The 19846-nt window shown below is 48.9% G+C and overlaps 2 protein-coding genes across 2 annotated transcripts in view; one reads left to right on the forward strand and one right to left on the reverse strand.

Annotated features, from left to right (window-relative positions):
- Positions 1 to 1167: 1167 nt before the first annotated feature.
- Positions 1168 to 2528, reverse strand: TMEM170A (transmembrane protein 170A). Its single transcript, XM_071567497.1, has 3 exons — positions 2395 to 2528; positions 2124 to 2294; positions 1168 to 1767 (listed from the first exon to the last, which is right to left on the reverse strand). Exons 1-3 carry the CDS (start codon positions 2513 to 2515, stop codon positions 1637 to 1639), a joined length of 423 nt encoding a protein of 140 aa, XP_071423598.1. The 5' UTR covers positions 2516 to 2528; the 3' UTR covers positions 1168 to 1636.
- Positions 2529 to 2840: 312 nt separating this feature from the next.
- The window catches only part of CFDP1 (craniofacial development protein 1), a 62840-nt gene continuing 45834 nt past the window's right edge, over positions 2841 to 19846 (forward strand). Inside the window, exons 1-4 of the mRNA XM_071567731.1 lie at positions 2841 to 2949; positions 3024 to 3132; positions 3819 to 4047; positions 5179 to 5279. Of these exons, the coding sequence (XP_071423832.1) occupies positions 2871 to 2949; positions 3024 to 3132; positions 3819 to 4047; positions 5179 to 5279 (518 nt within the window). The 5' untranslated portion in view covers positions 2841 to 2870. The remainder of the gene's footprint in view (positions 2950 to 3023; positions 3133 to 3818; positions 4048 to 5178; positions 5280 to 19846) is intronic.

Genomic DNA, 19846 nt, shown 5'->3' on the forward strand with positions numbered 1-19846 from the left:
GCTGCAATCAGCTTAGTGGCTACTGAGGGATGCCAGGCACACCCAGTCCCGTGGGAGACTTCCAATCCACCCAGGAAGAGGCAGGATAATACCTGTGAGTTAAACAGGCACTCCGGACACGTGCTGAAATAATCAACTGGAAGGGGGAAAGACAGTTGGAGAGATCATTATTCCTGCTTTTTCATTACTCCTGTCCCCAGAGAGGGCAGGAGAGGCCCAACCTGCCCCCAGGGCAGCCCTGGCAGGAAGACTGGCTCTCTACAAGCAGCACAGCACAGCACAGCACACAGGGTACTGCAGATCCAGGGTTTAGTATAAATAGTATCACTTGGACCTCACCCACCTAAGGAGAAGGATTCACATTAAATTCTTTCCTAAAATGCACAGCTTTATTCCCTGAATTAACTTGGGCTAAAATTTAGTGTAATCTCAGTAAGCAGCTCCTGCAAAACATCTCTTGCCAGCCACAGACCACTCTGGAGCAGTCAGTGCACAAAGAAATTCTTTCCCATGACAAACACATTGCCTTGTTGAGGCATCACAGAATCACTTAGTTCAGAAAAGCCCCCTGAGATGACTGAGTCCAACCTTTGACAAATCACCACCCTGTCACCAAGTGCCATGTTCAGTTGTTCCAGCTCAGAGGGCAGAGGCTCAGGGAAGGTCAGGAGCCTTAGGAAATGCTGCAGGTACAAAAGCAGCTGGTTTGGAAACCAAAGCAGTTCAGCAAAGACACAGATGGGAGTGTGTCCTACAAGGCTGGACACAGACAGTGCCTTCCCTCCTCCACAGGGTGGGAACAAACAAACAGGGACCACAACAAACCCCTGGGGGTGGCTACACTGCCCCAGCACAGCCCTGGGATCCAACCTCACCCTCCCCAAAGAACCAGGCCCTTGGAAAGCCCCTGAGCTGCCTGAGCACCCCAGCCTTGTGGCACAACTCCAGGCACAAGGGCAGAGTCACCAGCTGAGCTAAGAGTCACTTAAATACAAAGCAAACTAAAACAGTTAATGAGGACACTACTCTGCCTGCTGGTGGGGGCTGTGTTGGGTCATTTCCCCTGCACAGTGTTCACAAATCTGCACCCTCATCCATCTAAAATGGGGTTTCCTTTTGCTGCTCCCAAATCCACTATGACTATGACCTGCTGTCAAGGAGTCTGGGTCAGGCAGAAAACAAATTAATGTTTTAATTTAAAAAAAATCACATTAAAAGAGCTGCATGTTCACTGAAAACAAACTAACACCAGGTCAGAGCGTTGGGTGAGCTCTGAGCACACCCTGTCCCTCTGTGGGCCTGTTCCCAGCCCAGCACAGCCAGTGTCACATCCCAGTTACCTGCCGTGGCTACAGGTCCTCACTGCTGCAGGCTGTGTGGATCTCCACCTCCCGAACCATTTTCCTGCCCTCCAGAGAAATGTTTCACTTGGCACTTCATGTTACCAAAAAGTAACAAAATTCACAATTTTTAGCTTAATCCCAAGCCACACCAGAGGCAGGAGCAGACTCTCACAATTCCTTAAATCACTGCAGGAAGCACAAGCCTCGAGCTCCCTGTGATTTGTTGCAGAGGCAGAGCAGGTGACAGGTCCCTCAGCCCCTGTGGTTTGTGCTCTCCAGCCCCCCCGGGGGGGCTACAGGGTGGCCAGAATGCGCAGGAACGAGACCACCACCACGCAGAAGGTCTGCCCCACGCCGAAAATGAGGGCCTCGAAGGGGGTCATCTTTTTCCCCGCAGCTCTGTAAACTCCAGCAAAGGCAGCACCTGTGGAGAGGTGAAAGGCCGAGCTGTGACGGCGCAGGGGAGGCACCCGCTGCTGTGCCACGGGCATGGAGGGGAAGCCTCTGGAGAAGGAGCTGGGGCAGGGAACAGGGAACATCTCCAGGCAATGTTTGAGGTGGTTTTCCTCCGAGTGCTCAGAAATCTGAAAGCCCACCCGGCTCCACGCCCCGGGGGCACGTTTGGAACCCTCGACACCGGGCTCGGGAGGGGGCTCGGTCAGACGCGGGGTAAGGGGGGAATGGGGCCAGAACGTTCACCCCCACCCCTGGGAGCGCCCGCAGAGGCGATCTCTGACCGCCACCGAGCCCCCCGCCCCGCAGTGCCGCCGCCCGCCGTACTTGTGAGGGTGCCGGCGGTGATGGGTCCCACGATGCCCATCAGCAGGACGCTCACGGACATGAACCTGCCGTACTTGTGGTGCCGCAGCGTGAAGAGCGCGAGCAGAGCGGCCGGGACGTGGAAGGCGAGGGAGGAGACGAGGGCCCACAGGAAGACGCCGTACCACATCTCTGTGGGGAGAAGGGCTGTGAGGGCGGCCCGGGGCCCGCGGGCCTCCAGCGGCGCCGGCGGCCGGGCCCGCTCCGAGCAGGCCCCGCGGCGGGGAGGTACCTGGGAAGGTGGAGAGCGGGCTGGAGTAGGTGGTAGTGCCATTGCCCACGCGGGGCACGAGGCGGAGGCTGAGGATCTGCTGCAGGAGGCCCCCGCCGCCGCCCGGCTCGCCGCCCTCCATCTCCGCGCCCGCCCCGCCGCCATCCGCCACCGCCCCTTCCGCCCGCCCCTTCCGCCCGAGCAGCCAATGGGAAGCGCTAAAAGGTGACAGGCAGGACTTTCTGCCAATCGCTGCTCGCTCCGGACAGCAGGGCCCCGCCCTCCCGCGCGCTGCCATGGGAACGGCGATGTGCCGCGGGGAGTGCTGGGACTGGTGGGCGCTCTGGCCCCTGGAGGTCTCTCCTCGCTGCTCCCCGCGCGCGGCACCGCCTGGGAGGCGCGGCCGTTCTTCCCGCCCGCCAGGGGGCGCCCGAGGGCGGTGGCGGCGCTCTGGGCGGCGACGGGTGCGCGCGAGGCGGCGGGGCCGGGGCCGCACCATGTCGGGGTCCGAGTCGGAGCAGGATCAGGATCAGGATCAGTACTCCTCGGCCGAGGACGATGACTACGTGCCCTCAGGTGAGCGGGGGCGGCCGGGGGGCGGTGCCGCGGGCGGTGCCGGCCGTGCCGGCACTCAGTGGCTGCGCTTGCAGGTGCGGAGTACAGCGAGGACGACGAGAGCGAGCTGGTGCGGGAGGAGGAGCCGGCGGAGAGCCCGCGGCCGCCCCGCGGCAGAAGGAGCCCCCGCAACACCCCCGGCAGGTACGGCCGCCGTGACCCGGCCCGGGGCCGCCGAAGGGCGGAGGAACGGGGGGTGTTGCTCTTGGCTCCGGTTCTGCGTTAGGAGCAGCCTCGGGCCTGGTGGACACGGTCCCTGAAACCCCTCCCAGCAGGGGCTGCATCACTTTTCATAGGCCTTTTTATGTGCAAAGCGCCCATCAGTGGGAGAAAAACCCATACAGATACATGTTATTTGAGGCTGGTTTCTGTCCAGCCCAATCCTCCTCCACTCCTGTTTCCTGCACTAGCCCAGAATCACAGAACCCTGGAATGGTCTGGGTGGAGGGGAACTTAAAGTTCATCTCGTTCCAACCCCAGCCATGGGCAGGGACGCCTTCCACTAGACCAGGTCACTCCAAGCTCCATCCAACTTGGCCTTGGACACTTCCAGGGATGGGGCAGCCACAGATTCTCTGGGGAATCTGTGCCAGCATTTCACCACACACGTACCACTTCAGGGGCACTGCCTGCACCAGTCTCGTTGTGTTTGCTGAACAGCATCATCTTTAATTAAATTCCTTCACCCCCAAGGTTAGAGGGACTATCCCAGGTTGAATATTGTAGTGAGAATATGAAATACTGTGTGGCTTCAGTCAAGCTCACACTCGGTGTTGCAGCACCTCAGTGTTTGTATATATATATATTTTTTTTTTGGCATCTGGTTTCAGGAAGAGGAAGAAAGGAGGTCTCTTGCTAGAGCCAGATGAGAAAGAGGAAGAAAAGGCTCAGCAGAATGGAGAGGAGGAGAAAGAAGAGGAAGTTGATAATGCAGAGCACGTGGAAAGAAGAAGAGAAGAAGAAAAAAAGAAAGAGGATGCTCTTTGGGCCAGTTTCCTCAGTGACGTAGGACAGAAACCCAAAGCAGGGGCTGCCACACAAATGACAGAAGGCAAGAAGGTAACAGGGGCCTGGGAGTGTGGGAAGGGCCTGAAGGTTTAGAGTTGGTTCTGGCTGGTACCAGGAGCCAGGCAGAGCTGGGAAGAGGCTGGGTTTGCCCCTGCCTCTCCTGCTTTGTAGGACCAGAGCCCCATGAAGGGCCAAACAGCAGGGTGCTGGTTTCCTTCCAGCTGAGGAGGTCTGTGGTGTGGCTGTGCTGCTTTTGGAGCTGCTTGTCAGCATCTCAGAGTGTCCCATGGAGCTCTGTTGGCTTTTCTTCCTGGTCTTGGATTCTCCTTGTGACACAGGAACAGCACGGTGAGCTTTGGTCTGAGCTGTGCTTGTGGGTACAGCTCTTGCAGAGGCTTTTGCCTTTCCTGTGATGCTCAGAAGGAAAAAAAAAGGGAGGCTCTGTGTCTGTGTGTGTGTGAAAGTGGGGAAACAGAAGAGCATTCATCCTTGTGCAGTGAGGGATCTGGAAGGTGCTGCATGTTTGTAATGAGGTCAAATCTGACTTTCTCTCATTTTGTGGTGTGTGGTTGATTTAGAGCAAGAATTTAGGGGGGTTGTTTTGATTATTTATAGGATCTGAGGAGTTTTTCTGTATGCTGTTAAAAGCTGTAACTGTGAGTAAATTCAGGCATTGTTGACAAGTTGCTTAATAAAGATTTTTCCCTCTCAAATTAGAGAGATATTAATGACAAGTGTGAAGATCTGCCTTGCTTGTCCTGCTGATGGGTTGTGTTCTTTTTTATTCTTGAGTAAAAATAATCATATTTTTGTGGAATTCACCCTGACAGCTTTACTGCCTGGTAGTGCTTAGTTTGGGACAACAAAGTCTTTTTTTTTGCCTGCTTTCTGAACCACTGCAACATGTTCTGTCTCCTTCCTAATTTATTACAACTTCACTTCTTGTTTTGGGTCTGTTTTGATCCTAAAACTCCAATGAGAGCCTTGAGCAAAAATGGGGAATTTCATTCTTGTGGAAGGGCCATTTATTTCCTTTTTGTTACCTGTGGGTGATTTGCTTTGACCACCAACATAAACTGCAGTGCTGCCTGAGGTCTGCATTGGGTCCTTGGCCCCTTGGAATGGGAATGTGCCTTGGCTCCACAAATGCATGATTTGCTTTCTCCTTCATGTATTTTGTAGGCTGAAGAAGAGAAGAGTGGGAATAAGCTTCAGGAGAAGCCAAAAAATCCAGGAAAAGTGACAATCACCAAAACGTTCGATTTTGCTGGTGAGGAAATCAAGTAAGTTGGCAGATGTGACGTGTCCACTGTGGGCCCACTGCAACCTGGATGCTGGTGTGCTGTGGGCAGGCTGGACCTGGACTCTGAAAAACACGGGGTTTTCTCTTTCCTTTGCACTGATTTTTTTTTCTATTGTGAGTACATACATACAAGGCCAAGATTGTCCTGCCTGAGAGCTGCAGAGTGCCCTTCCATGCAGACCTCAGTCTTTGCTCAACTTCAAAATATGCCTGTAAATTCACTTGGGCTTCCTCAGCTGGGCAGTGTTTGTGATGTTGGCAGAGCTGCCCAGTGGCACTGCCACTGTGAAGGCTGGGACAAGGCTGGGACACAGGGATGAGGGTCACACATTGTATTCCTTCAGGCTGGTCCAGGGCCTGTGCTGGGGGCAGGAGATTGGCTGGCACTTTCCTTGGTGGTGCTCACGATCCACAATAAAGAGCAGCAATGGGAGGTATTTTGCTGAGCAGACTTAACTGCTGAGTGTGCTTTTACCTCTGAAACAGCTGCAGCAAAGGGGGTGGGCTGAAGAAAATCACACTTCAGTCTGAGTTTGGCTTGCAAGAGGCCTCTCAGGCTGTGCTGCAGGAAAGGACAGGTGTTCTGTAAGTGTGTAAGGCCAGAACTGAGGGGCCTGGCTGAAGGCAACTGAAATCTGACTGTGCTGTGACCTTCTGGTTGTTGCCACGGGCGATTTTCTCTCTATGTAGCAGTAAATCTGGATTTGTTAGACAGACGCTTTGGCTGTTTCGTGTGACAGCAGAGGGCAGCAGTTCCCAGCAATAACAGCCGCGCTGCCTTAAGCCTGGAGGAGACAGAGCTGGGGCTTCCACTGCTCTTGCTTTTAGTGTTAGCCCTGCTACCTGAGCTGAGGAGAGCCCGGAGCCATAGCAGGAGCTTCCCTATTCCCTGCACAGTCCGGGCTGCAGGAATACCCTTTGTGCACTGATGAAATGGCAAAGGACTGTACCACTGCAGCTTTTGTGAAAGAGTGTGTCTGTCATATCCTTTCTCCAAAGGCAAGACAAAGTTCTTGCCATGGACAGATAAGTGTGTTCTGCTGCCCTCCTTAGCCACCAGCTTTTGTCCACAAGTTTCCTGGGGTTTTTCCTGATTAAAATGTGATGTCCTACCAGGTGAGAGCTGTAGGATCACAGGGCTGTCACACAAAAGCCTCTCTGGGTTCTGATGTGTTATCAGATGGCACAGGGCAGAAGTGCATCCCTGGTGGTTTGGGGCTGCATGGAATCAATGAGCAGTCTTGTGTGACTGATGGGGACACATCCCTCTGTGTGTTGTAGGTGTGTTGTGGCCTAACACGAGCACAGAACAGAGTTGATCCTGCCTGGCAGGATTCCTTCAGAACATGAGGCTTCCAGTTGTGAAAGGGAATGTTTTATGTGCAAACTTTTGGGTGAAGTATGAGAACTTTTAAAGTAAGGAGCAAATAAAAACATCTGCCTTGAAGCTGCTTATTTACTTGTCTCTATGGAAAGAAGCCCCCGATAATTATGATTTAAGCTTAGAATTGCTCAGGTGATGGTCTGATTTTGGAGTTTTAGCTTTTGCATGGAGATGACAGATCAGCTTTAGGAGTGCAGCTCTTCCTTTTATTGGCAATATTTGTTGTAAGGGTTGGGGCAACTTTCTCTGTCCTTTGAAAAGTGGTTTGCCTTGTGAGAACAAAAGTTGTTCAGGGCTCCTAAGATGCTGATTTTGTGCTTTTCATGTCAGTATCTTATCTGTAATTTTTTCATAGTTATAACTAGGAGAAGTGCAACTGGTGCAGAAAAATGTGCCTTTGTAGTGTCCTTTGTAGTGCTCAGTACTGACTGTTTTCCCTTTGAAAAATGCAGAGGAATCACTAGAAATTTCTATGAATTTTTGATGAAAGAGACAAAAGCTGGAGCCTGGGTGACAATGAGACTGTAATCCTGCAAACCCCAAGGCTCATGCATATTTTGTTTACAGCAGTTGCATCAATAGGTTATTAGAGAGGCAGCAACAGAAGGTTTGCAGTGAGGTCTGTTGGACCCTTTTCTGCTGGTACCAGAGTTAAAACAAAGTTATGCTCTTTAGCTCTGTGATAACATAAAAATCCTTCCATGTTTTCTGCCCCTTTGATTTCTCTGATACTCAAAGCTGAGGCTTTTCTGTTGTTTGCTGTCTCTTGCTTCTCTAAATGGGTTACACTGTTGGCTGTGGGTGGGGCAGAGGGGTTCTCACTGCTCACAGCTGCTGGTACTTTCCCCTAACGGCAGTAGGTGAGGGCCAGAGGGCTGCTCGTTCTTTGGAATAGCAGGAGGTTGTCTCTGCACCGCCCCAACGTCTGCAAATGCTCTGAATTCCAAACACTGACTTCCTTGCCTGGGGAAGCAGCTGGCAAATAGTTGGGTACGGAGGCCAACACATGGGAGCTCTGTGTGTCTCTGTGTGTGTGTGCATTTCTGGACTGAAAGAACTGAAATGTGAACTGTCACTTTCCTTTCAAATGGTTTGAGGCTACTGTTGAGTGTTGCTCTTTTGAAAGCTTGAGAAGAATTTAGATCAGTATTTAAGCAGTAGTAGATTCAGGGCACAAATTTCCAGTCTGCTCACTGAAGCCCTTAACAGAAGATCATTTAGTCCTGATCTCGTCTTGCAGAACAGTTTATTTTCTCCTGTAAGAAGATGGTATGGTCTCTCTTGCCTGATGGGAGTAGCAGAATTCTTTTGAAAGAGATCCCCAGCTACAGGGCTGTACTGGAATTAGTGAAACACCTTTCTCGTTAAGTTGTCAACTCCCCTGTAGGTTTTTGCTGCATTTAATGTCCGTTTTGATGAGTCTGTGCTCGTTTAAGTTGCTAATGCTGAATTTAAAGTTCAATGTGTTACAAATTAACAATTAACAAATGAAGAATGTAATGGCTTTTAGTTTACAAAATACATGGTATAACATTACTTTGTAAAACTAAAGCTGTGGAAGCCTGGAACTAGAAGCAATCTTTAACTGATTGCAGTGTTTTCCAGTTTTGACTTTTCTGTCTGCTTTTCTTGCCTCTCTGATGCTGAATAGATTAGGGGGAGCCGCAGGTCACTGTCACCCAAATGATTGTAATTGTGGTCAATGAGAGCAATTTGCAAAGGCAGTTCAGCATCTAAATGGAAGTTCAAGCCGTTTCTCCTTGGCAGAGGAGTTTGAAGCTTCTTTGAAGCCTCTGGTTTATGAACTTGCCTCACAGTGCAGGACGTGTGATTGCATTAATAGGGAAGTGCATCCCTAATGCCAGGGTTTAACTACTGTGATATGTAATTGCTTATTTTATCTTCTGTACTCCAGTATGCTTTGGTCCTTGGCTTTCTTTAAACAGCCACTGTGCTCAGTGTATCAATATGGTTCTTCTGTGCTCTTTCCATGAAATCCAACTTTGTGTCCAGCTGGGACTGAGCAGAGTGGAGCCTGCTGTCATGGTGTCAGTGTGACAGCTTGTGAGAGAAAAGCAGAGTCAGGTTGGTTATTGAAGGCTATCAAGAGTAATTTTATGTTGAAACATCTTCTGTGTACCTTAGTTCAGCCTATGGGAGGCAGAACAAAGTTGAGAGGAGTAGTGGGGCCTGGCTTGGGTGCTAATTCGGGAATGGGAGGCCTGTGCTCAACACCCTGCTTTGTTCTTACACCACAGATTCCAACTAAAGGACTCCAAATTAGAAGCTTTGTATTTCTGTGCACATACTTTGTTCACGTGGTTTAAAGGCAGAACTTTACAGACTCTGGTTATTCCTGTGGTGGGAATGGTTTGTGGTCCTGCAGAGTTGCTGTGCTGTGCTGGTGGTGCTGGCAGAGCTGTGGATGGTGCTGTTCAGTGATCTCAGCCACTTACCTGTGTGCAGGAACGAAGCAGCCAAAGCAAAGCCTTAGCAGGGCTCCACTCTCCATCTGTTGCTGGGGATAGCCCTGCTCTCTTCCTGAAATCTGGCAAGGCTGTTGCTGCTCCCTTTCCTTTCCCACAAGGAAAGTACCTTCTCCAGGAATGTCACTGTGGGATCCAGAAGGGTTCCCAGGAAGCTCAGTGACCTCAGAACTGTGGTCTCTGCTTGGTTCCTCACCACTGGTAGGTGGCAAATAGTGAACTTCTCAGATGTGATTGTTCCTGATGCTTGGAAGACTTGCAGATTAGATTTTTCACTAATCCTTGAGAATTTTTCTTGAGCTTCTTCACTGTGCACGCACACGTTAAACCTGTCCCTGGCAGGTGCTCCTGCCATGTGAGTAATTCTTGGCTTCTGGCCACATCTGGGGCCAGAGTTGTCATGCAGGCTGCATGGCTGCTGGCAGAATGCTGGGCCTGGATCCATGTGAGATATTTCAGAGAGAGGTTTCAAGATCTCCCCTGGTCTGCAGTGTGAGCTTCCTTCTGCTGTCTGGATGCTGGGATAGGATAAGTGGGTGCAAAGATCCAGCCGGCACTTCTTGCACACTGCGTGTCTTGCTGTTGCTGAACAGCTTGTGAGTGCTGAAGGCATCATTCTTACTGCAACCTCAGAAATTCCCAGGCCACAGAGACCTGAACCTGAGGCATTTACAGCCAGGGAGGTGGGGGTTTGCTGTGGGATCTTGCATAACAGGTAAAGGTTTGTCCAGTGAACTCTGGTTGCTTTTGTATTTGAAGGCTGAGCAGATGGGTGAGATTTTGCTGAGTTTGACTGAAGTTCATCTTTTAAGGTTGAGCTCAATAATCTTTATCTGCCTCTTGAGTGCCTGTTTCCTGATTAATTCAGACTGCTACTGAAGGTGTTCTTCAGTGTTTACCTGATTAAAGTTTGCTGTTGGACCTCAGTGCTGAAATGCTTGTTTGGTGGGGCAGGAAGCCCCATGCAGGGCCCTCACTGAGAGAGCTCTCAGATAAAATTCACAGCTGTGAAAATAACTGACTTAGGGTGGGCTTTTTTTTTCCCAAAGGGACAGATGATGACCCAATTACACAGATATTGTTTGCTTTTTTATATTGCTCTGAGGCAGGTTTCAGGCAGGCATATAGTCCAGAGGTACGTACAAAGGAACTGAAAGCTCTCTGATGTGTGTGAAGTCCTTGAAGGCTTTAAAGATGTAAAGAGGTAGAATCCTTGGCTTTCCTACAGAACTTTCTGTTCATGCATCTCAAGGCACCTTTTAAAGAGGTGTTGTTATTCCCTATTTGGGAATACAGAAACTGAGGCATGGCGGAGTCAATGACATCTGAGGATTCACTGGGACTCCTGGATCTCATGGCTCAGGATATGCAGGGATCCAACCAAGCTGGATATGCCTGGGAAGAAAACTCATTACTCATTCTGTGTTGCTGCTTCACAGGGTTTCATCCTGCCCTAAGGATTCAGGAAAATTACTCAGAATTGTTTTCAAGATGAAATTCAAGGACCTTAACTGGACCTAAAGTTGAATCAGTAGGTTCTGGTGGCGAAATTCATGACTTTTTGAGCAGAAGAAGCAGAAGTGATCTGAGGTGGCTGAGAGCAGGTTCTTGTCAGGAGGTTTTCCTGTGATAAGAAAGCCCTTTCTTCACCACTAGCATGAGTCTCTGTACAAGAGTGCCATTGATGAAGGGAACTGTGTGGGCAGGGCTATGGGCCATGGCCAAAGTTTCAGGTTTTGGTGTCCTGTGAAGTCATTGAGATTTAACTTTGGCCTGGGTGACTGGGATGGTGAGGTCTGAGCCCAGCCTATGGTGTTGTCTGGGCTACTGAACTCTTCGCCTTGTTGAGCTCCTCAGGAGACTGTGCAGAGCTGGTGAAGGACTGATTGATCCCCTTGCAGCAAGATGTGCTGGCCTGAGAGCTGCGGTGAGGTTATAATTCAGTGCTCTGCAGTTCTACAGTGCTGCTTCTTCAGCATTTCTTGATGCAGCCTCTCATTACTGCAATATTGGTTTTCTTTTTTTAATCCAGCTCACCTGTGTGCTTGTTGACTGCACAGCTGTGTCCTGGACTGCTCACTGCTTCTAACTCTGGATCTGCTGTCCTCTCCAGGAGCTTCAGCTGCATGATCCAGGCCCTTCCTAGGAGAGAGAAGGTGGAAGGGGCTGCAGGAGAAGCAGATCAGACCTCTGAGAACAGCCTGAGCTTTCCACAGTTCGTGTTCACCCTCTGATTTCCTTAGCAGTGGCTGTGATGCCCTCTCTGCTCCTTACATGACAGCTAAGACTGACCAAATGTGACAGAGCTGGCAAACAAAGGGTGTGTAAGCCAGGGAGTTTGGGAGACTGCCTCCTATTTTATTGCTTTGCTTTAAACACAGTTAAGGTAGCTGTCTGAGCAGTAGTTGCTGCTTCTGCTTCTTCTTGGCAAGCATTGAATAGAAGTGGAGAAAATCCTGAGGCTTATTGTGTATTTCAAGGGGTTTGGGTAAAAAGGGCAGGGAATTTACTCCCACAAGTCTCAAGATTTAGAACTGGCACAGAGGGCGATTTTAAAAACGTGTAATTGTCCATCTGTGTTCTTGCTCTGTGATCCCAGCATGGCTCAGTCACAGGTGTCTGGCTAACGAGCAGGAGAGAACATGTAACACCATTAACTCCCTCCTTACCTTGTGATGCTTTTCAGGAAAGGCAGTGGATGAATCAAAGCATGGGGTTGGCAGCATGTTCACAGTTCCTGCTGGGTGTGAATCCTGGTCATTTTTGTGTCCTTGGTGTTTTGCACAAGGCTGAAGCACAGAAACTTTTAAAAATCAGGAGAAAGATCAGGAGTTTGTGTGTGCATCTCTGATGTTGTAGGTGGTGTGGTGCATGTCAGATCGAGGTTCACATATACTTGACATGTTCCATATGTGCTTTTTTTTAAAAAAAAAGGAAAATATTTGGAAAGCCCTGCCTTTTTCCCACCTGGATAGCAAGTGCTGCACAGCTTCCAGTAGATGAGGTGGATGGATGTTGTCAGGCTAGATATGGAAGACAGTGAACTGAACTAATAGGGGCAGAGGAAGAAACCACTCATATTTGATGTGTTTTTGTAGTGGCTTTAACTGCAGTAGCAAGGACGTGTTAGAAAAAGACAAATAAATTTTAGTAGCCCCTTGAGAAGCCACTCCAAAGCTCAGCCTCCTTGGGGACTTCTGCTTTGTGTTGCTGACCGGTGATGCTTGATGTCTGTAGGGTTTTATCCTCAGCCCTCCCTGGCTAAGGTGTCCTAGAGAAATGTGTCCTAGCCACTTTCTGGTGACATACCACTTCCTCAAGGAGGCTTGCAGGGTGCAAAAAACTTGGCTTTTAAGATTTTTCCAGAAATTTACTGTAAGCAGTAGAAGCCTGGGGATGATGTCTTGGGAGCGTAAAACAGATCAAACCACTCAGAATTACATGGAATGTCAGTGACTGCTGTTCAGAGGTGGCAGACTAAGAAGTGACTGGTTGCTTTTCTACAAACAAGCACCAAAATGCTGATCTTGGCATGATGGAGTGTAGGCAGCAACCTCTTTCTGCCCTTATGCTGTTATTCTTAGAGGTCAGAGCATGCCTCAGTTATCCACAGTTTATATTGGCTTTTTCCAGTTTATTAAACGGCTATTGATTTTTTTTTTTTGTGGAAGCCAGTAAGGGAAAATATGTTACCTTTCAAAGGATGCTTAAGAATGACAGACTCTCTGGGACACATTTTGGTAACCTTTCCTCTGTGTGCATCATCCCTGATGTCTCAGTTTCCTTGGGGAATCCTGATGTACAGGGCTGATTGGCACCGTGGTGGTCCAGAGATGAGGTCAGTGAGTGTGAGCAGGAGCTCTGCTGTGTGCTGGTTCACTTGCCTTTCTTAGAGGCAGCTGCAGAAATTGTGATTTCATAAACATCAAACCTAGCCAGGACTCTAAGCCAGAGCACTTGTTTCTAAAGTAAATCATGTTATGGTTTGCCTAATGTGCTTTGAGAAGGGGAATGGCCTAATGAACAGCTTCTATTTAGGGTTTTTTCATTAGTAGATGTGCAGATGAGGCTTCTGCTCAGATGGAGAAGCTCAAGCATGGAGGGGCTGTGACTTGCAAAGGCTACCACAGTATTGCCAGCTTTGTCCAGTTCTTCTTCGTCTCACCATGCTTTTGAAAATTCCAAAGTGACTGAGCAGATGTCCACCTGAAAGTCATCTTATGCTTCTAATGTGCCTTGATACTTTTAAAGAAATAACTTATGTGTATTGGTTTCATTTGTGTGGTTTTGCTGATAATCAGTGTGATGAAAAAGAAGGCTCAGCTTGGATCTCCAAAGGTGGGAGGAGTCTTGAAGCAAATCTAAAAACGTGGCTTGACCTCCAGATTAAGTTGGGCATTTCTAGGTCTTTCAAACCTGGGGTATCTGGGTGCTGCATTGGCTTTGGGGACTGGATGACAATCTGTGTTCTCTCATCTTCAGGTCCTCCCAAGTGTTGTGTAATTAGTGTGGAAATACTTCAGTAAAAATTCCACCCTTTCCTAGCAGGAGACCTTGTGTCTGTACCTGAGTCTCAGGCAGTTTCCTGGCAGTTTCCTGGTCTCACAGAGGGCTCTTTTGCTGTTAGTAAGGGGATCTTTTGTCCCTCTGTTCATGCCTTCATCTCAGGGGCCTTAGATCCAGTCCCAGCATCTTGCTGCTTGCCCTGTTCCCCTTGTTTCCAAGCTGCTGCTCATTTGTGACAGCTCCAGGCTCAGCAAAGGGCTTTTGATGTCTGGTGAGAGGTTGGCAAGAGTCTGCTTTGCTGCCCTTGGGCCTGGGGTTTCCCCTGCTGGAAAGTGCTGCTTGCAAGTTGCATTATTTTTTTTTCTGTAACTAAGAGATGGTGAAGCAGGAGAATTTCTGTATTAGCCTGAAGGGAAGGCAGAGCTGTTCACTGCCTTACTATCTCATTAACACATTACAAACCAAATCAAGTTTAGTCTGGCCTTTTCCCCATGGAAATGCTTCTACTTTGTAGTGTGTTGCCTCCTGTTGTGATCTGTGTAACCTTTGTGTCCAGTGTTCATAGCTATAAGTGAATTTGGAACTTCTGGCTCTTAATACCTGTGGTACTCCCTCCTTCAGCGGGAAAAGAAATGCATGACCAAAGCACTGCACTAATTAGGGAGCTGGAGGCTCGCTGCAGTTGTTGGGGGGCTGCAGGGATCTGTTTTGCTTTCACTGTATTTGCAAGTTGTAGTTAACAGGGTCAGGGATTGTCACACTCACACATGCAGCAGCTCATCTGCTCACATGGATTGCTCAGCTTGGAGGTGTGTTCCATAATGTGAGTTAATCATTTGGGGAGGTACAAATTAAAGCCATGGGATGCCTCAAAGATTGAAATGCTAACACATGGTGGGATTTTGAGGCAGTACAACGGAACTGGCCAAGGGCATAATTACCCAAAGGAGCAGGCAGAGATCTGATACTTCGGAGATGCTTTAAAGAGGGGTGAATAAAAGTTCCAGTCAACAAGGAGATGAAGGCCTGTCCCTGGATGTGGATCAGCTTCTCTAGAGAGCCGTTTGACACATTCTACCTATTGCAAGTCCCAGTGGGAGCTCGGTAACTGGATTGCTACTTCCCTCTGGGTTTTAGAGAGTCTCTTGTGGAAGCAGCAAGCTGAAGCCCAAAAGGGGCCTGACACCTTGGTCAGCAACTCAGGAGGCATCACTGTCCATGTGTTTTCTTTACATCTGTCACAGAGTCTTTGTCACAGAGGAGATGATGGAAAATCGGTCGCTTCCTTCAAGGCTTATGAGGTTATGATGTGGATGTCAAAAAGTACTTTTGATACATTATTGATGTTAAAATACCATTCACTTTTGCCTGTTTTCAGGTGAATTGGTTTGAGGTGCAGCCTGGGCTGACTGCTTGGATAGCAGCACACACCTGCTGTGAGGAACAGCACCAGGCAGGCAGCTTGGCCTTTGCCTGATTCCAGGAGAGTTCTGATCACATTTGATTCTTTTCAAAAACCAGCCAGCAGCTTCTGTCTAGAAGCCAGCAAGCTTCTTCTGCCTATCTAGGCAGCCCACAAAACTCTCAGTCACTCCAGCCTGGTCTTGTCTGTGTTGCTCCAGGGGACAGGCTCAGTTTCCCAGGGAACAGCTCACACCTGGTTTGAAGAGAAAGATTTGGAAGATGCTGGGTTTTTTTCTGAAGGCTGGAAAGACTAATGTTTTACTTTGAAATTAGCAAAGTGATTGGAACATATTAATTTTAGTTCTGTCTGCTCTACACCAGGTAATCCAACATAAAATACATATGTATGCAGTGTGCAGGCAGATGTGGAGGTTCACTTGTGTGAGGACTTAATTCCCTCCAAGAAAGGGCTGCACTGCACTCCAGCAGTGTGAGGACCTTGCAGGCTGGAGCACCTGCCTTTCATACAGACCATCCATCTGTGGGAGCCACAGACATGGCAGCATGAGCACTAAAGTCCACTAAAAATATTGAAACAAAATGTTCCTCTGGACTCAGAAGGGTTTAGGTTTTTTTACAAGTCCCTGTAGATGAGTATTACTTTCTTCTCAAGTGATTGTTCCAGAAGGTTGGAGGACTATTTATTGAGGCTGAACACAGATGGGGAATATTGAAAAAGGATAATTAACCTCATTTTTGCCCCCCTTGGTCTGTGATTCCCCAGAGCTAACAACATTAAGATTGTGTGGAAAGTTTTATAACTGTGCCAGGTCTAAACTGGGGCAGGTTTCCCAAGTGAGGACTGTCCTGCCTACGAGCGGTAAAGAGCTGGCATTTTCCAGAGCTGCCATTCTTGCTCTCCCTTTCTCAGCAGGAAGGTCAGGGGAGATGGTAACTTTGCACTGCTGTGATTAAGTATTTAACTCTCTTCTCTTCTCCAAGTCCTCTTATACCCCAATAGCAACATCTCAGCCTGATGTGCACCAGGTGTTTTGGTTAGGAGAGTGCAGCTCTGTTGAGCCACCTGGGGGGAAGTTAGAGGGATTTTGGCACTTGGGACACATAAGGTTGCTCTTACACAGCAGACTGTAGATAGAAGCCTGCAAGCCTACTTGATGTGCCTGTTTGTCTTTCCTGGCTGCCTCCATCTTGCCTCTGAGACCCTGCCTCTTTTTGCCCTCTCTGTAAGGATGAAGCTCAGTTGATGGCTTCCTCTAAGGGCTTGCAGGGCAGCTTGCTGAGTGCTGAGCTGGGCGCTTTGCTGACACAAGACAGACTTGGCATCCCCAAGTGAGTTCTTGTGGCAATCAGGACTGGACCCGGTTGTGCTGGAGTGGAGGCACCTGAGCACTGCCCTGGGGCAAGTCCTGGACTGTGGGTGTTGTGCTGTGCCTGGTGTGATGGATTGGGACCCTCCTCTTCACCCTGGCAGCTCTACCCCTGCTGTAACACCAGAGTGCAGAACACAAGCTGATCTGTTAGACTCACTCTGCCACTGAACCAAATCATGAAAATTGGAGTTTAAGCCCTTCTGCAGATTAGCTGAAGTTGTCTGAGCACAGTGTTCATTCCAGCCTGTATTCTTCCTTCCTTATAGGTGCTTATGAGGTTAAAGGGACTGCTGGGAGCAGATCAAGCACTTATTCTGAAGTTAATATGCTGCATTTCAGTGCTGTAAGTGCTCTATGGAACAGCCTGTGACAGCATGTGTGTTGTCTTCATGTGGTTTGGTGCCCGGTGTGTGTAACTGGGGCATTTTCCATGCACAAAGGTTGCAGCATTTCGGTTGATAAATGTAAAAGGAAGGATGGTGAGTTCTTCAGTGGAAGTTGGAAATACCATACCCACCACTGGGCACCAAGACAGCAGGCTGGGTGGGTGTGGGTGTGATTAAATGCTTGGGTGCCACTTCAAGCTTGGTTCAGAGATGAAGGATCCTAAGGAGGACATCTGAAAGTACTTGAGGCACTCAGTGATCTAGTTCCTAGCATGTTTTCTGAATAATAACTTCTAAATATGGAAGACATTTCTATTTTACAGTTGTACATCACCTTGTACAGTAGCATCATCTGTGCTACCAGGCTCCAGCATGGTCCAAAAAACCTTATTATGCAATTTAATGGCATAGCCGTATAATGAAATCTCTGCGGGAAAGTGATGAGAGTGGTTTTGTGTGTGAATTACAGGGGCTGCAAGTGGGTGAGACAGTAGCTACTTGTTTTATTGCTGACAATATACTTATTTTCATGTTTATTCCTGGATTACAATGTGTGAATAGCATCCCAGTAAATAATCAGGCAAATAGTTATTTATCTACTATTTAAAAGTGAAAGGTCTTGTAATTTTCCTTAGTAATGACTGTGATTTCTTCCAGCTGGATTAATGACTGCCGTTTCTCCCCAGGAAGAACAAGAAGTGTTTTGGTTTCTACATGGAGAGAGTTATTGTCTCCCATAATAATGCAGACCAGAGGATTTCTTTTTCCTTCCTGGCCTGGGATCTGGGAAAAGTTGAAATGTGCATAACCTGAATTAATACCTTGTAAAGCTCTTAAATCTCTTTCATCATTCCTGTTGGAGTGGTGCAGGAGTTGTTGCTGGCATCAGCCCAGCAGCAGCCTGCTTCAGAGCAGCTTTTGTTTCAGTTTATGAGGCAATCAGTGGGTCTTGTGATGGAATTGCCTCGAAAGGTCACTTTTAATTACATTCCTGTCACATTCCTCTGTCCCCAGCTGTGTAGTCCTGGTGGAACAGGTTGCATTCAGCTTTGCAGCTGAATTTCTGCAGCAAACAAGTTCAAAAATATATGCTAGAGCAGCTGCTGGCAGGCCAAAGGGAGCAAAGAAACTGAACCAAGTGTCATATTCTATGCCCAGCCATTGCTGCTGGTACCCTGAGGTGGTGGAGGATGAGAGTATTGAGGCATAAGTAAACCATTGGTGGCAACCTACCTTGTGCTTCTGGGTAGCTGAAGTGTCTGTCATTGCCTCTCCCTGTGCATCTTGCTTGAGGGACCTCAGCAAACAGAAGTTTCTCCTTTCTCAGCCTTCCTGGAATTTGGCATCTTCCTGCACCAAGAGCTGTGGCTTGTAGCACTGATTCAGTTAAGAGCATGCTAACTCTGTCAGAGTGCAGATCCCTGGAGCTATTTTTTGTGCCTTTCTTTTGCTCAGCTAGTAGGACAGACATCAGGCAGTTTTGCCTCTGTATTGGAGAAGGCTGAGGGTACTCAAGAGTTTAAGACCAAGGGCCCTATGGCGACATCCCAGCTCTGCCCCTGGCTTTGAACACTTGCTCACTGTTGCGTATGTCCAGATCCCATAAGCTGTTTAATTGCCAGATTCCCGTAGGTTTGTAGAGCTGAGCTGGGCTGTCATCTCTTAGCAGAACCAGTGGCCAGGTGTGCTTTCAGTGACCTCTGCTGCCTTTTCCAACCTCTGCCTCCTCTTAGTCCTACACTCTTCAAGGCCTAGAAGCATGCAGGGTTTAACAGCTGGGATCCAACCCAGGAGCACATCCCACAGCTGTACTGACACCAGCACAGGCTTGTGGTTTGGGTGTTTTTCCCTAGGACATGTGGTTACTACACTACACCTCTCGGGATTCCTGCGTGCTTGAGGTCTGCCTGATGTTTCTCTCAGTGGTCTGCATGTTCCCTGCACGCTGGGGATGGACCCTGGTGGCAATGGGAGTGCAGGGGGGTGACAGGAGCAGGGGGTCCCGTGCTGGGAGCCAGCACTGCAGGGTGCACGGGGAAGGTGCTGCTTCCCAGCTCAGCAAGGGACAGAGCTGGCTGTTCGGATGCTGTGTTTGAAAATAAATAGACTGTGTGATTATATTGATCTAAACTCAGCCCTCATGGTTGAGAGGAGAGTTCTGCCTTATTGCTGCATGAAAACACTGAATTTATCTGTCAGAGGAAATCCATGGACATGGGGTCACCTTTGGTGTATGGCTGCTGCATGATGGACCACTGTTGCTGAGGGCTGTGACTGGATGGGGCATTTGTGAAGTTCTAAATTGTGTGAAAGTTGTAGCAAGGCTTTTGTTTCTTCCTGAACTGTTTTTCCCCTTTTCCCACCCCACCCCTTACCAATCTGATCAGCAAACGCTTCTAAATATTCATGGTGTGGGATTTGTCTCTATGCACATGACTGCTGCTGGTTTGAAAGGCATGTGACAATGCAGGGGGCAAACGAGGTTAATCTCCTCCTGTGCTGGCAGAACAAGGCTGAGCAGGGGTTGTACAGCACAGGAGTTTATTCTTACACTTTTTCCGCTGTATTTGCAATCTATGGAGAAGGAGAAAGAAAGTTTCAGATGCTGATTCACTGCCAGGATAGACATGGATGTACTAGTTATGTGCAAGTTTGATTTCAGGATGTTGGTGCCTCCAGGTTTAATGAATGTGCTGCTTTCCTTGTTGCCAGCCTAGCAGTAACCCATCTGGGGCTGCAGCTCCTTGGGTTTCTTCATGTCCATCAGCCAGTTCTTACATGGAAGTTGCAGGGTCAGGTTGGGGAGTAGGAGGCCAGCAGTGACTGGCCTGACTTGTAACCAGAGCAGATCCCATGAGCAGTGAGGCTTTCAGCCTCTCATCTGCTTTTGCTTTAAACCAGGGATGAGCCTCCCCACCCTTGCTGGAGTAGATGCAGCCAGAGTTCCAAGATACAAGAGGGTGGAATGGAGGATCATCTCTTTGGACTGA

The sequence above is a fragment of the Pithys albifrons genome, chromosome 12, assembly GCF_047495875.1.
Source record: "Pithys albifrons albifrons isolate INPA30051 chromosome 12, PitAlb_v1, whole genome shotgun sequence".
In the NCBI taxonomy this organism is placed as follows: Eukaryota; Metazoa; Chordata; class Aves; order Passeriformes; family Thamnophilidae; genus Pithys; species Pithys albifrons.

Coding starts and splice junctions, on each gene's coding strand:
- TMEM170A (XM_071567497.1), bottom strand. CDS start 2,515: ATGGAGGGCGGCGAGCCGGGCGGCGGCGGGGGCCTCCTGCAGCAGATC. Junction 2,295..2,394: donor CCCGCTCTCCACCTTCCCAG/GTACCTCCCCGC, acceptor TTCTCCCCACAG/AGATGTGGTACGGCGTCTTC. Junction 1,768..2,123: donor CACCGCCGGCACCCTCACAA/GTACGGCGGGCG, acceptor ACCTCTCCACAG/GTGCTGCCTTTGCTGGAGTT.